The following is a 13689-nucleotide window of genomic DNA, read 5'->3' as shown; positions in this document are numbered from 1 at the left end:
AACGAGTCAATTAATATAATTCAGATATCAAGAGAAACCAAATCCGCAAGTCTACGTGGCGAATTTTGAACGATGGGTCGTTCGTTCGCCTCAAACTTCAAAGTCAATTTCAGTTCCGCGGTTTGTGGTTTCTGGTGGAGAATTTTGTATGTATGTAGGGACATAGCTTATACATACCCGGGGATTGCTATAGGCCATCCAATCATTTCAACTGTAGCGTTACAGCGTCACAAGCAGTTTAGAGTGGTTTGCCGGTATTGATTTATCGGAAGATGCCTCAAAGACTCCATATATTTTCCATCGGAGAAACACAAAGAATTGACCGATCGTATGTGCCGTTCTTACCGCGTGGAAGAACTTCTTTTCAATGAGGGATTTACTGGGATATAATCTTTTGCAGTGAGATTTACAAATGTGGGCTGGGAGCCGATCGTTCCGATTTCTTGCTGTGATTCGTGAGACGGGAGTGAGACGCGTCGATAGAGAGTGCTTTCCATGTTGGGTTACGCGACAGGATTGAAAGATTTATTTCGCCGTCATATGGAATGGAGGGTAATAGTAGAAGGCCCGGTTTTTGGCAGAACCAGTAGGAAATATACCTCAGTGGGTACAAATGTGCGAAGCTGGAATTAGATAGATGGATAGATGAATGTGTGTGTTAGTCAAATTGGAAATGGATTCCAAGAAGATGGTCTAGATTTTAGAATATCGCGACAAGAAGGGGTGAGGAATTGCCGGATGGTACTCTACATCGTATAATTGCTTGGTCGACGCTGTCGATTGCAATTCCGCTTGCAAGCAACTCCGTTACCGCTAAATGAAGGAGTGTTCGACAATCTCTGGGCACATCCACAAGTAAGGTCTCCTGAGTAGCGAGACTTTGATGGGAAAATCCTGTTGAAGCCAACTTCATGATGCAAAAGCTAGGCTGCGTCGGCGACATTTGCATCAATTCCTTATTTCGGCCCAAGGCTAGAGAATGTTGATAAACTGCTCTCACTGCCACTGCCACTGGCATATCGACCGGTATTGGCATGCGGTACCGACAGTACAAGTGTTCGAACTTTATTCTCTATTCCGGTGATGCTGCTAGGATCTCACTCCGATCACTTCGCACGTAGGCAATAAGCCAAACTCTGGATTGGAGAATGAAGATCTCATCAATGATAACATTGGCGTTGGCCTAATATCCCGGAATTGACAATTGGGTTGAAAGTCGATTTTTAGGCCATTATGGTTCTTCTCGTTGATGACAGCTGGATTCGAAATGGACACGGTATGGAAGGAAGAGCATTTTGTTGCGATGATATTGGCTCTTTTGATAAGTGCCGTTTCTTCTGAGATAGCCCGGCTCTATTTATTCGTTCTTCGTGGTTATTAGGTGCTGGTTTAAAGTATTAGGTATCAAGTAGTATGTACGGAGAGCAAGATACTTTGTACTTTCAATAATATTTTCCCTGTACCTAAAGTTTTCTCTCAACAAGGTCTTCGCTCTGAGATCTACAACTTCACGGGTGTTGATGTATACTATGTACGGAGAGGAATATACACTGTGCTAGTAGAAATGCCTTATCTACTACGAACCTAACAATTTTCTTTCACCACGTGTACTTGCATTCGATTACTTTCAGCTCTCCAGACATATTTTTGGCCTAAACTATCGCGTACTAGATAAGAGAGAGGAATACATACTGTACTCGCAAACTTTAAACCTCATCCTGCTAGCATCATGAGGTTGAGGGATCGCCAAAGCCAACTCATATTCAGCTTTATCTTTGGACAGGCTGCCCACGAGACTCACCCCGCGCCTTTGAATTAAGCTTGACGTTGATCACCCCAAGTATCATTTCACCTTTTCTATTTTTAATCCATTGTGCGGAAAATTAAGCTCATGAGTATACTTGGCATCGACTTGGCTTAAAACGGTGTCGATTTAATCATGCATATTGATATTGTTGTTGACGTCAACATGAAATTTCTTCTTTTGGATACACGTCAGTAGCGTATTTCTCTCGCTGTTTTAGGAATTCGACAGCTTATCCAATCCGGGGGATCGACACATCACCTCTGTTTTAGTGTTGATTTGGTCTTCCTCCTTCTTGGAGTCTTCTCGGAATACCGTATAGTAGAGGGAATCAATAGTATTTTGATCGGTTTGGGTTTTTGAGGCACTAGGTAATTTGCAGGCAAGAGAATGACTCACTCAGAGATGGACTCTTTTTTTAGCTCTGCGACTGGGATTTTATCGTTATTGTCCTATTAGTTTGAGTATTTTCCTGATTACCTTGTAGTTGAATGGTCAAATTGATGGGTTAGGTGACTTGTACAGTTGTGGTAAAGATCGCTTTTTTAGAGCCTGCTCGTAGTTAATAAGCAAGAAATTTCCGATGACATCTGACATCTAGACTAGTTTAGTTGCATTGTCAACTTGGCTCTAGTAGATCTGGGTTTCACAAGATTGATTGGTCATTAATTCTTTACTAAAGAGGCAATGATGTGGTGTACATCCGGGGAAGTTATATCATATACCGGGATTTATAGACTAAAGAGTATTCTATCAATCTAGGAACACTTTTATATGCGATGATGAGGTTTCGGTTAGAATATGATTTGGTGTGCTACTAGGCTTTAAATGGTGGTTGCGACTCTGGGAACATAGTCTGGTCAGAGTAGCACTTGTAATGAAATCATTATCCTTCACGTCTATAACAAGTCCATCTGTGCCCGGAAACCCAAGAGTATCTATTGCGCCATCTGCGCTAGAAAATACCAAACTTTCTATTCTTGAGCCGGCCGGAGGGAGAAACCTGTAGTGTAATAGATGGAAGCACATTGCCATCTTTCCTTTGAGGATAGACCGACTTGTTTTTACAAGTAGAATGTAGGCGACATAGTCACTCTTCCCATCTAGATCTATTGAAATTCCAAATATGATTGTGATCACAACTTTCCTTGTTGATTATATGAGTCATCTCGTGGTTGTCGAGAGTTAGGTTTGTTATATGTCTACATCAGTAAAGTTGGAAATGAAAGAGTAGTTCTGGTGACGATGTAGAAGTCAAAGGTAGATTTAGTAATCTTTACCTTCATTCACATTTACAACCGAGAGCTTCCATTCATGCCATTGCTTTGAGTGGGCTTAGAATGAAATACTCTGTATTTTCTTCTACACTCCTGACTTTGTACTGCTTGTCTGAATGTATCTGTAAATGATTAGCTCCACGGGTTGGAGAAATGAGTTTGTTGCACATCTCTGTGTGCCGCAGTTCCAAAGTTTGCGGTAGTGCAATACAGTAAAGGAGATGGAGGTGGGTATTAAAATTCATTGCCATCTATAGATGTGGTATTTTAATTAACTTGGATAGATACTCTACGAATATTTCCTTAACCACTACAGGTCATGAAAATCAAATAGCATGTTGAAATCTTTATTACGTTATATTCCACGTGTTCAATCTTTCATTGTTGTCCACTGGTTACTAACTCTGTTGCACATTCTGGCAGGTTGGAAGGATATCATGTTGCATGTTTCTTCTGGTTTGTGTGTCAAAAGAAATGTTTGAGAAGATTTCTATTACACGTTTCTTGTTGACCATTCGTCATGATAACTCCCTGTCGCATATCTCATCCCAACTATTTGTTAAAACAACATTTTCTTCCTCGAAATGGGAAGATATATGTAATGGGAAATTGGGATATCTTCCTGTTACAAATCTACTTTCAATCGTCTCTCACAGAAACTACTTGCGGTTGCATTTGCTGCACATCTCATCTTGATTATCTGTCAAAAGAATCGTCTAGAGGCTGAGCGACATGGTAGGAGGAACAGCACTTCATAATTCCTAGTATACAGCGTGGCTCTTTAACGACACTTATCTATCTGGTATAGCTTACCAAACACTCCCTCATCTTGTATATCCAGCTTGATACGAACATGATATTTGGCGTTTATATCTGCTCTTCACTTTATAAATTGCATTCAGTTGACTGGCTGACAAGTTTTTATCTCTATAGTATACTTATATCTGCGTGTATGAGTGATGAGAAACAATGTTTCTTCTGTGCACGAGTTAGATATGAGTCTATTAAGATAATGGGGATCTTTTGATCAATCTCTATATAATCGATTTGATTTACCTACCTGAATGTTGAAATATACATACCTAGGTATCTTGAGTGTATATCCACCCTTTTATGTGAATCAGTCTTAGATAGATGATTACATCAATGTCCCTCTTGATTATCTCTATTTTGTAGACTATGAACTGATGTACCTCTTAAATTCAACTCATCTAGCTTCAGTCCCTCCAACCTAGCTTACTAGCAAATATCTTTCTTTGCATATCGCACTCAATATGAACATACGCAGTTCGTCAATCATCGCGGCTCTCCCCCATCTCTTTCCAGCTTCCCTGTATCTAGTCTACTCCACTGAACAAATGTCTGACATTGATATCGGAAGTTTCCTTTGGCTTAGCTATCAAAGTTGACACAGTAAAAGTTCATGCAAACGCATGGTTTTCTTTGCTATATATCTGAAATTGAGCAACAAACCTTAACAGCGTGTATAGTTATAGGAGTAAAACCTCAGTATGGGATGTATACAAAGCAGATACAACCTCTTTCACGATTGTAGTTGCTCTAGCTGACTTCATTCTTTGATCTTATCCATGGTAATTGGCAAAGGTAACAGGTATTAATAATCCTTGAGTGTCCTAGCAAGAGTCATTCAAAAAAAAAAGTAGAGATAGGGATAAGAAAGTTCCGTCTTCTTGAATATCAAAGCGAATTAAGTATTTTCAGTTTGGCATGGGGTTTGTTGAGCGTTGGTATCTCGGGGGTAGGGGGTATCTGCATGCTTTCGATGATGTTATCCTAATTTAATCCTTCCACTCTCTCAATAGCTTGCGCCTGGACAGTTTTCATGCAATCAGCTATTGATCTCTCTTTGGCAATTTCTTGTTCGCCTTTCGGGCTTCCGCTGCACTGCTCTTCCCTCCCGCCCTCCACTCACGCCGTCTCCCCCTCTCCTCATCCGTATCACCATCCTCTCCTTCTTCATCTTGATCTCCTGCATCTTGTGCCTCCTGGCTACCCTGTTCATCTTCTCCTTGTTCCTCTGGCGCTTCATCTGACACTGCTTCTCTGCCTCCGTCATCATCGTCATCGTCATCGTCATCTTCCTCATCTCCCCCTTCTTCCTCCGAGTCCGTGTCACTATCTGGCATCTCAACTTGCCTGGGATCCGGATGATATCCTACCCACTGTCTCAAATATTCCTTCACATGTCTTACAAAGAACACTCGACCGCCAGGCTGGCCTCTAGGCGGAAATACCTCACTCATCTTCTTGGTGAGAAACTTTCTACTAGTTCTACTGTCCTTCCAATACCTTCCCTCATCGTGTCTTTCTTGAAGTAAATCCTGAAGATGATTTTTTTCTGCCTGCGTCCATGTTCTAGCCGGCTTTTTATGTGGCATTTTGAGACGTGTTGTGAAGTTACTGTGAGATTGCGATTGATTGGGCAATCAGATGAGATGACGAGCTTTAACAGCGATAATGATGTGGTTGAAATAGTGATGGCAGGATAAAGACAACTCTAGGAACAAGCCGGAAATCGTGCTGGCTTACCAGACGACAGTGGAGAGTTCTCCATTCATTCCAAATGTACATTTTAGTGTTCTTTGGACCATAGTGCTGCGATTATTTGATGAATTTCGGGCAATGTGTAATGAATGACCTAATTGTTACGAATGATGCTTTGTGTCCCCCATTTTTGAATGCTGAAGAAGTGAGTCGATTTGGGGGTTTCTCTTTATCACACAATATATCTGGTATGAATTGATAAAAGAGGCGATCGAAGCGAGGGTATTGAGAGGGGATATTAGAGAATGGCACTAAGAGAAGAGGGGAGACTAGAACTCTGTTTTCCCATGGATTATCTTTATCTCTTGAGGCAAGTTAGCCAGGATATCATAGCTGTCACTTCAGTTCAGTTCTCCCATTTCTTCATCCTGAGTTTTCCGTCTATTCATCTATTTTGTTCTCGTCGTTCCTCTATCATCTTACTCCTAATCCACATTTTTTTTTTCAACTCTATATTGAGATATTCTTCCTCGTCTTCCCCTGGACTCTTGACCCCCCTGTTTCATCTCCTCATGTAAACTTTTCTTTCGATCAAGCAGTATAACGATCGATTTGGCTAATTGAACGAGCTCTTCCTTTTCTTTTTGCTTCGCATTAGCTTCTGCATGCAACATCAGACTGGGCTTCGAGCTTAGATCTCCTCCGGGCTAACTATCAAGAGTCACCTCCTACAAGGGGTACGTGCGATTACTCATTTTGGGATGTGATCCATGCAACTTGCACATGAACAATACTTAGCTATGCATCTGGACTCAATATCACCGTCGGATGTCACAAACGAGTGCCAACAAAAAAAACGCCAAAAGTATGGACTTGCAATGCAGAAACTCATTCCGTTGGAATTTGCAGCATACCCTCCGTGGTCGGTTCATGCACTTTGAGCTAAAGGACTTTCAGGAAGGTCAAATGAACTGATCGTAGAGACTACGGCTCGCTCACACTACTGAGGCAGATATGACTTACAATATTACATGATGGGAGGCTGGATCGACCTACCAACGGCGTTTAACTATTTTCTCTGGCCTCAAATTCAAGTCCCCGCCCATAAAAGGGGCGCCAGAATTTTTGAAGTCTTTCTCCTCTCATCTTCCACCATTTCCAAACGTTCTCGACAGACCTTGAAGTCTACAAACAGAAAGTGGTACTTGTTTAAACTCAGATACTACCGTCGACAGGTCTGCTTTCTGCTTCTACACATACTGAACAAGCACTATGCTTTCTTCAAAGGCTTTTCTAAGCTGTATCGCTCTTGGTACTGTTGTTTGTGGCGCCCCGGTTGTTAACGGCAAGTCTCCAACTCTCTAACTCTCTATTGTCTGCATCCATCTAATTTGACGTAGAACGAGCCATCAGCGTTGGAATTATAGAAAACGAAGCCATCGTGGAAGGCTTTAACGAAGACCTCACGCACAAGACGGGTCGACGCTCGGGTGTCTACGCGAGTATCACCGGAAATGAAACCATCGTAGAAGGATTCACCGAAGATCTCATACGCAAGCAGGGGCAGCATGTGAGTCTGATTGGGAATGAAGCGATTGTTGAGGGATTTAATGAAGACTTGATTCGAAAAGAATGAGTAGCCACGTACAAGAGGTTCCGAGTCAGAGTCTAGATTGTGGTAGTGGCTGTACATATACAATTCCGTCTCAGAGATATAGTCTTCTCCAAGTAGATAATTCATATGCTGTTGCAATATGCATCATGGGCTCATTATCCTCAGCCTTCATCCCTCTGTCTGAAACTACCACGAGAGTATCATACTACCAGCATTCAGTATATCTTTTTAGGTATCCAATATCCAATCGCTGGTAGAAAGAAGTTTCCATTCTGGTGTGCACTACACACAATGTTGTCTCAGAGCCTCTTTTATCGTAATCATTTATCCTTTTCCTCTCTCTTTCTCTTCCATCGCTTCAACATCTTTTTCAATTTGCGGAAAAAACTTATACCCATTTTCCATACACAAAAACCATCTACAAAAGCCTCGACACAGTCATTTTCTCGTAAGCTCTCAACCATATGAATAGTATGGTGAAAAAGACATGACCCCAAAGAGTCTTTGGTACTGATTTTCTTCCTGACTAAAAAACATCGTGATCTTAGCATACTCTTTCATCTAAGCATCGGTATTACACAGAGAATCTTCCATGTGAAGATACCCTGAGGATAGATAATGACCTTTTACCCTCCCACTCCCTCTAGACACCCACCCACAAAACCATATCTATTCCCATAGAAAACTCTCGCACGCACTAAGATAACTTCATTCCAATTCCAACCAGCCATTTTCCAATCCCAATCTCAAATCATAGCCAGTCCAGTGAATCTAATCAATATACCCCACCTACCACCCCAAATCTCTCCAAAAAAAAAAAAAAGATCACACCCTGATTTCCTCACCCAACACCTCAAAAACTTCAAGCAAAATACTCACAAACAAAACCAAAAACAAATGATTAACGGAGAGGAGGTATTGAACCACACCCGATTTGAACGGATAACCTTTCGATCTGGAGTCGAACGCGCTACCGTTGCGCCAGCGGTCCTTAATCATGTGACTATTATAAGTTGAGCTTTTGTTTGCGTATATATCCCTAGATTTGTGGGGGGCTTCACTGGGTTTATACTTCAACGTCTCGGCTTTGCATTATGTGGTGGGTGAAGGGAATACTTGGCAAGCAATACATAATTGATTAAATGAAGCGATTGGGTAGAAATAAAATGTCATGGAAGAAGAAGAAAATACTAGATGGGGATGTAATGGAAGCGCTCCGCGAGGAACCGTGAGCTCGCTGGAGGATTGGTTTGGTCCACGTCAGATCTCGAGTTCTGTCGTTTCGTTCATATTTGCAGATATATAACGTCGAACGTATCACTTCACCGGAAACGCAAAAGAATAAGCCAGTATACATGATCAGTACCAAGGTAAAAATAAATGGATGTATATTTTCAAAAGATTCAGCATTACACTGCCAGAGCGAATGATTGTGGTTGAGAGAAACCAAATCGATCGTACCTATCCTACTCAGTCTTAACACACACATCTGCATCGCAATTCTTGCTATCTTCCATGAAAATACCGCCAAAGATCAATCCCTCATTAATACCAGTTTCCTGGAATCCATTCTTGGAAATATCTGCACCAGCGGCAAAATCTGTTGGCTTCTTCAATAAACCGAAGTGATATTGACCTTGTCCAGAAATATCATTGGTTAAAGCTTCAGTGACCGATTCAAGAGCCTTGGAAGAGGTAGAGTAGAATACTTGGGTTGTACTGATTCAAGGTTAGCTGGACATATTTATTGAAAACAAGAGCGGAAAACAAACTTGGCGGTAAAATCCAATTTCAACCCAAAGTTGTGCCATCCATCGGTAAAAGCAGTGGTGAAAAGTTCGGTTGCTCCCTCATTCACATTTCCGACGACTCTCAAAACATTTGGATCTGTGTTGTTTGTGTCCAAAATGGTACCCGTCTTCAACACAAATTGGTTGGTGCTGAAATCTGCACTTTCGAGGAAGGCAATTTGATACTCGTGGCTGAGATTCAATGGACGAGAAGCATCCTTCATGATGGAGAAATGAAGAGTTTTAATGCCTGTGGTGGAAGCATCAGTGCCATTGTTGGATAATGGCATCAATTCAGCACGACGGAATCCAACTTGGACGTTTGTCGAGGAGGGAGCAAAGATGGAGGCATCAGAGAGGGTGACCTCGAAGGGTGTAGTTGAATTTCCATCATACTGAGAAATCATTAGGCGTGTAACCAGTATAGCACACAAGATGTCTTACCAAAGAAGTAGGAATATCAGTTGGGATGTTGATGATTTGGCTCCATGTGAGATCTGGAAATGTTAGAAGAAGTGGTGTATAGGAAGAAATCAAACCTACTTGCACCAAAGTTATAACTGGGATTGTAGAGACTTGTATTGGAGTTGTCAAATGCAGTTGGTGTGGTGCCTACTGGTACACGACCTTCAAACTGAAGTGGACAATCTTGCGCCTGTGCTACAGAAGCGAGAGTCAACAATGACAATCCGAGAAATGAGTGAAGCGACATGATTGATAGAGAACTTTGTAAATGAATGTAATGAGAAAGGAATGTATTGATATTTGTTAACGGGTTAAAAAGAATGGAATTGACAAAATAGTCACACAGTGATGCTTTGGATGAAAGGGTACACGGTCCGAATGGCCCATTCATATAGGTATATATATATAGTTGGTCTACTCTACGACTCCGCGAGATCCCCCATCTCATCTATTATGGTTCAATTTCATAAGACTTCGCCAAAGAAGTTGAATTTACCTTACTATTAAACTTTCCTCAAATAGATTATGGCCTGGTAAACGAAGCAATAGAGACCCTTTATTTTTGGAACGCATAACATAAACGCGCGAATTGACACAAGCAGAGCAACAAGAAACGCTTCCCAAGCACCAACCATGGCAATTGCGGTGAAAATAATGGGTATATGCCGGTTCATAAATTGAGAATCCAGAGACCAAGAGACAAGCCTGTTTCAGCAAAACTCTAATTTGACTTGTAATTTCGGATGGTTCGGTCCATGCTGCATTTGGGCAGCCTTTCATTTCAGTTTGGAGAATGTTTCAGTCTTTCAGACTGTAGAAAGTATTCCAGCGGGAATGAAATTTAACTCAAGAGCTGAAGATATGGATCTCTTCTAGAACTACTATGAGGAGTGCAACAAACAGATGATTGGATTCCAAAGGGTCCAGGGTCTGCAGATCCAGGTCTGCCGTGAATATTGTCATTTAGGAGAAATCAAAGACACAAGGAAGGAGTAGCAAATTGACATATTGCACCCAAGGGCCAATATATGAGTTTCCGAAGCGCTTTATCGGTACATCGTATCATAAGTAGAGTTGCTAAAATTGTTGTGCAGAACGATATATTGGATTGGGCACCGAACCGGAAGCCGGTGAATCTGATGATCCGAATCGTGGGGTAAATGTTAACTTTGCATTACGTAGTAGCGGGAGCTGTCTTTCGAGCTCTCAAAGTTTCCTTCATTTAATACCTACACCAAACAAACCAATATCTAGAATTCCCAGTGACTCAAAACCACCAAGTCAAGATGGCGGAAGCAATAGATAATCCAGATGTTCCCTCGAACAAGAAGGCTTTTATCCCACTAGGTGACTCCTCTCCCCCCTCCATCCTTCTCCCAAGCTAATCAAATATCTCCCTTAGAAAACAACCCCGAAGTAATGTCCTCTCTCCTCCACAAACTCGGCCTCTCCACCACTCTTTCTTTCCACGACGTATTTTCCATCGAAGATCCTTCTCTCCTCTCCTTTATCCCCCGTCCCGCACTCGCTCTATTACTCGTTTTTCCCGTCTCAAAAAGTTATGAGGCATTTCGTTATTTAGAGGATAAAGAACGCGAAGATTATACAGGAAAGGGAGAGAATGAACCAATTATTTGGTATAAACAGACTATCAGGAATGCGTGTGGATTGATTGGTCTTTTGCATGCTGTGAGCAATGGTGCTTCGAGGGGTTTTGTTGGTATGTTTATCTCTCCCTCTCCCTCTTCTCAAATCGGTCAAACGTACATGTCTGACACAAATTTTCTCTTTTGCAGAACAGGACTCTCCTCTCGACAAACTAATCAAAGATGCCATTCCTCTCGCCGCAATCGATCGCGCAGATCTCCTCTACAATTCCCAAGCCCTCGAATCCGCTCATCAAAACGCCGCAACACAAGGCCAATCCTCTACACCCAATGCTGAAGACGACATCGATTTACACTACGTGTGTTTCGTCAAAGACGAGAAGAACAATCTTTGGGAAATGGATGGAAGGAGAAGAGGACCACTTGAGTTGGGATCATTGGGAGAAGATGAAGACGTTCTGAGTGAAAAGGCGTTAGATTGGGGCGTAAGAAAGTTTTTGAAGAGAGAGGAGAAAAACGGAGCGGAGTTGAGGTTTAGCTTGATTGCGTTGGCACCAAGTCTTGACTAAGATGGGTTGGCTACGATTATGATTAGCATGAACTATTTTGAAGGGACCGGAAGAAAATATCGGCGTTGCATTACATCAAATGAGCTACATCTGGGTGTCAAAACCTTACATTCATTTTGAACGAGACTCAAAAGTTTTGACTTTAGATACCATGATATGTCTAGATTTTTAACGCGATGGCTTTATCCACGGACTAAATTCCTCATCTAACTTCTATTGACGTATATGGTGTCCCAAAATCTTTCAAGCCCGAAGCCATGCCATATAGTCCAAGCAACTCAAGCCCCTTTAATCATGATATCTCGTAGATGTAGTGGTTCTATGACCAGGAAATGCTATGAACCGTTAGTAAATTTACCAAAACCAGGAGAAAGGCCAAAACTTACTAAAGCATAATTCCGGCTCCCGTTGCCATAGCCATGAATTGTTTCAGCGTCTTCGTCAATTCAAGTCCCCTATCCTTTCCAGTCTCCAATAATTCCGGAATAACAGCTACAGTTCCCACATACAAAAATGTTCCAGCTGTAAATGGCAACAACATATCACCCCACTCCAAACTTGTACCCATGAGGCCGTCAAACCTGCCAATACCGCCTTCTTCTGTGCTTGAACCATATTCCTGAATCATGATGCCGATGACCGTCCCGAGGAGAGCTCCAAGTGCGGTTACGAATTGTGCGCCCATGGCTGCACGTTTGGAGAAACCGGATTGGATTAGGAGAGCAAAATCACCGACTTCGTGGGGAATTTCGTGGAAGAATACTGCGACTGTAGTTGTTGCGCCAATTGTTGGAGATGCATAGAAGGAAGAGGACATGGCGAGACCATCGGTGATGTTGTGAGTGAAATCAGCGCTGTCATACAATTAGCAGTGGCCTCCCTGTTTTCTTCTGCGAAGAAACGTACATGAGATTAAGATATCCAGCAAGCTTGACACTAGAGTTGATCTCCTTTTCAGTCTTCTCAACCTCAACAATTGACTTTCCGCTATCCTTCTTTCTTGATCTAGTACTTCTGGCAGGTGTATCATCCAAGTTGCTTGAAATAGCAGAAGTTTCCTTCTCGCTCTCATGACCATGACTGTGCGAGTGTTCATGGCCTTGTCCACCAGTAGCAATTCTCAGTCCTTTATCCATAGCAACAAATGTAACGAATCCAACCATAATCGCGACTCCCAACAATAAATTGCGATTTGGTTCAACCAACACGAAGCGCACATTTTCATGGGCGTCCTCGCCAAGGAAGATTTCTGGAAGAAGATGGAATAATGTATCACCCAAAAGACCACCAACTGCAAATGCTACCATTACAGAGAGAGAAGAAGGGTCGATATTCGGTGGACATAACGCGAGGAGAAAATTGGGGGGTCCAGAGATATACAGGGTTGCTAAAAGTGCATTGACAGCGGGGGTGGAGGGGAAAAGAACTGCGAATATGCGAGAAGTAAGAGTTGAAGTAATTGGAGACGTGACTTGTTTATATGCATTGAGATCTTGCACAAGAGGACATTGCTATCGAGTAAAGTTGGTTAGATGGGGCTCAGGCAGATTATCGTGAGAACTTACTTGGAGTTGTTCCTCAATTTCAGGCAAGCTCATGCTCGCAACAGATGTAGCATGGCCTTGAGCATATACGCATACAATTGCAATTGAAAGCAAAAGAGCAACACGACGGGGACTAAAGAACGACATTTTGAATTGGAAAAATGTATGTTGGAAGGAAAGGAAAGAAAGAAGGAGGGACAGCTGAGCTTTGACGGAGAGATTATCAGATTATCAGTATGTAACGATATCGGATGGCGTTTAGCGAAGTGGAGCCTACATTTTTTAAGCCTTGCAGGGTCTCTCGGCCCCGAGGGGTCAAGTGAATTTACTTTGGTGTTAGTGCATTATGATGTCAAGCATCATCTTTATTAAATTCGTTACAGAATTTGAAAAGGGGCAGACAATAAGTATCTTGAGATTTCTTGGATCTGCTCATCGGCAAGACTTTATTCTTGAGTCGATATTCCATAGAAGGAAACAAGATGTGTCACTCATTGTCAGTCAGCCACATCC

At 42.1% G+C, this 13689-nt stretch overlaps 6 protein-coding genes across 6 annotated transcripts; 3 read left to right on the top strand and 3 right to left on the bottom strand.

The window, feature by feature from the left end:
* Window positions 1-72: 72 nt before the first annotated feature.
* Window positions 73-322, top strand: EAF02_009990 (uncharacterized protein; the record flags this gene model as incomplete). Its single annotated transcript, XM_038906038.1, has 2 exons — window positions 73-150; window positions 218-322. 2 exons carry the CDS (start codon window positions 73-75, stop codon window positions 320-322), a joined length of 183 nt encoding a protein of 60 aa, XP_038754150.1.
* Window positions 323-4934: 4612 nt separating this feature from the next.
* EAF02_009989 (uncharacterized protein) lies at window positions 4935-5480 on the bottom strand (the record flags this gene model as incomplete). The annotated part of the gene is made up of 1 exon (XM_038906037.1): window positions 4935-5480. The coding sequence occupies one exon, from the start codon at window positions 5478-5480 to the stop codon at window positions 4935-4937; it is 546 nt and encodes a 181-aa protein (XP_038754149.1).
* Window positions 5481-6858: 1378 nt separating this feature from the next.
* Window positions 6859-7222, top strand: EAF02_009988 (uncharacterized protein; the record flags this gene model as incomplete). Its single annotated transcript, XM_038906036.1, has 2 exons — window positions 6859-6898; window positions 6987-7222. 2 exons carry the CDS (start codon window positions 6859-6861, stop codon window positions 7220-7222), a joined length of 276 nt encoding a protein of 91 aa, XP_038754148.1.
* A 1445-nt stretch (window positions 7223-8667) lies between these two features.
* EAF02_009987 (uncharacterized protein) lies at window positions 8668-9703 on the bottom strand (the record flags this gene model as incomplete). The annotated part of the gene is made up of 4 exons (XM_038906035.1): window positions 8668-8920; window positions 8974-9386; window positions 9436-9488; window positions 9535-9703. The coding sequence occupies 4 exons, from the start codon at window positions 9701-9703 to the stop codon at window positions 8668-8670; spliced, it is 888 nt and encodes a 295-aa protein (XP_038754147.1).
* A 1039-nt stretch (window positions 9704-10742) lies between these two features.
* Window positions 10743-11632, top strand: EAF02_009986 (uncharacterized protein; the record flags this gene model as incomplete). Its single annotated transcript, XM_038906034.1, has 3 exons — window positions 10743-10803; window positions 10859-11176; window positions 11253-11632. The coding sequence occupies 3 exons, from the start codon at window positions 10743-10745 to the stop codon at window positions 11630-11632; spliced, it is 759 nt and encodes a 252-aa protein (XP_038754146.1).
* A 319-nt stretch (window positions 11633-11951) lies between these two features.
* Window positions 11952-13323, bottom strand: EAF02_009985 (uncharacterized protein; the record flags this gene model as incomplete). The annotated part of the gene is made up of 4 exons (XM_038906033.1): window positions 11952-11967; window positions 12019-12486; window positions 12539-13143; window positions 13198-13323. The coding sequence occupies 4 exons, from the start codon at window positions 13321-13323 to the stop codon at window positions 11952-11954; spliced, it is 1215 nt and encodes a 404-aa protein (XP_038754145.1).
* Between the last annotated feature and the right edge of the window lie 366 nt (window positions 13324-13689).

The sequence above is a fragment of the Botrytis sinoallii genome (assembly GCF_014898435.1).
Source record: "Botrytis sinoallii strain Bc 23 chromosome Unknown BSIN_023, whole genome shotgun sequence".
NCBI lineage: Eukaryota > Fungi > Ascomycota > Leotiomycetes > Helotiales > Sclerotiniaceae > Botrytis > Botrytis sinoallii.
Note: the sequence above shows the minus strand (reverse complement) of the source record. Positions and strands in the feature narration are given on the sequence as shown.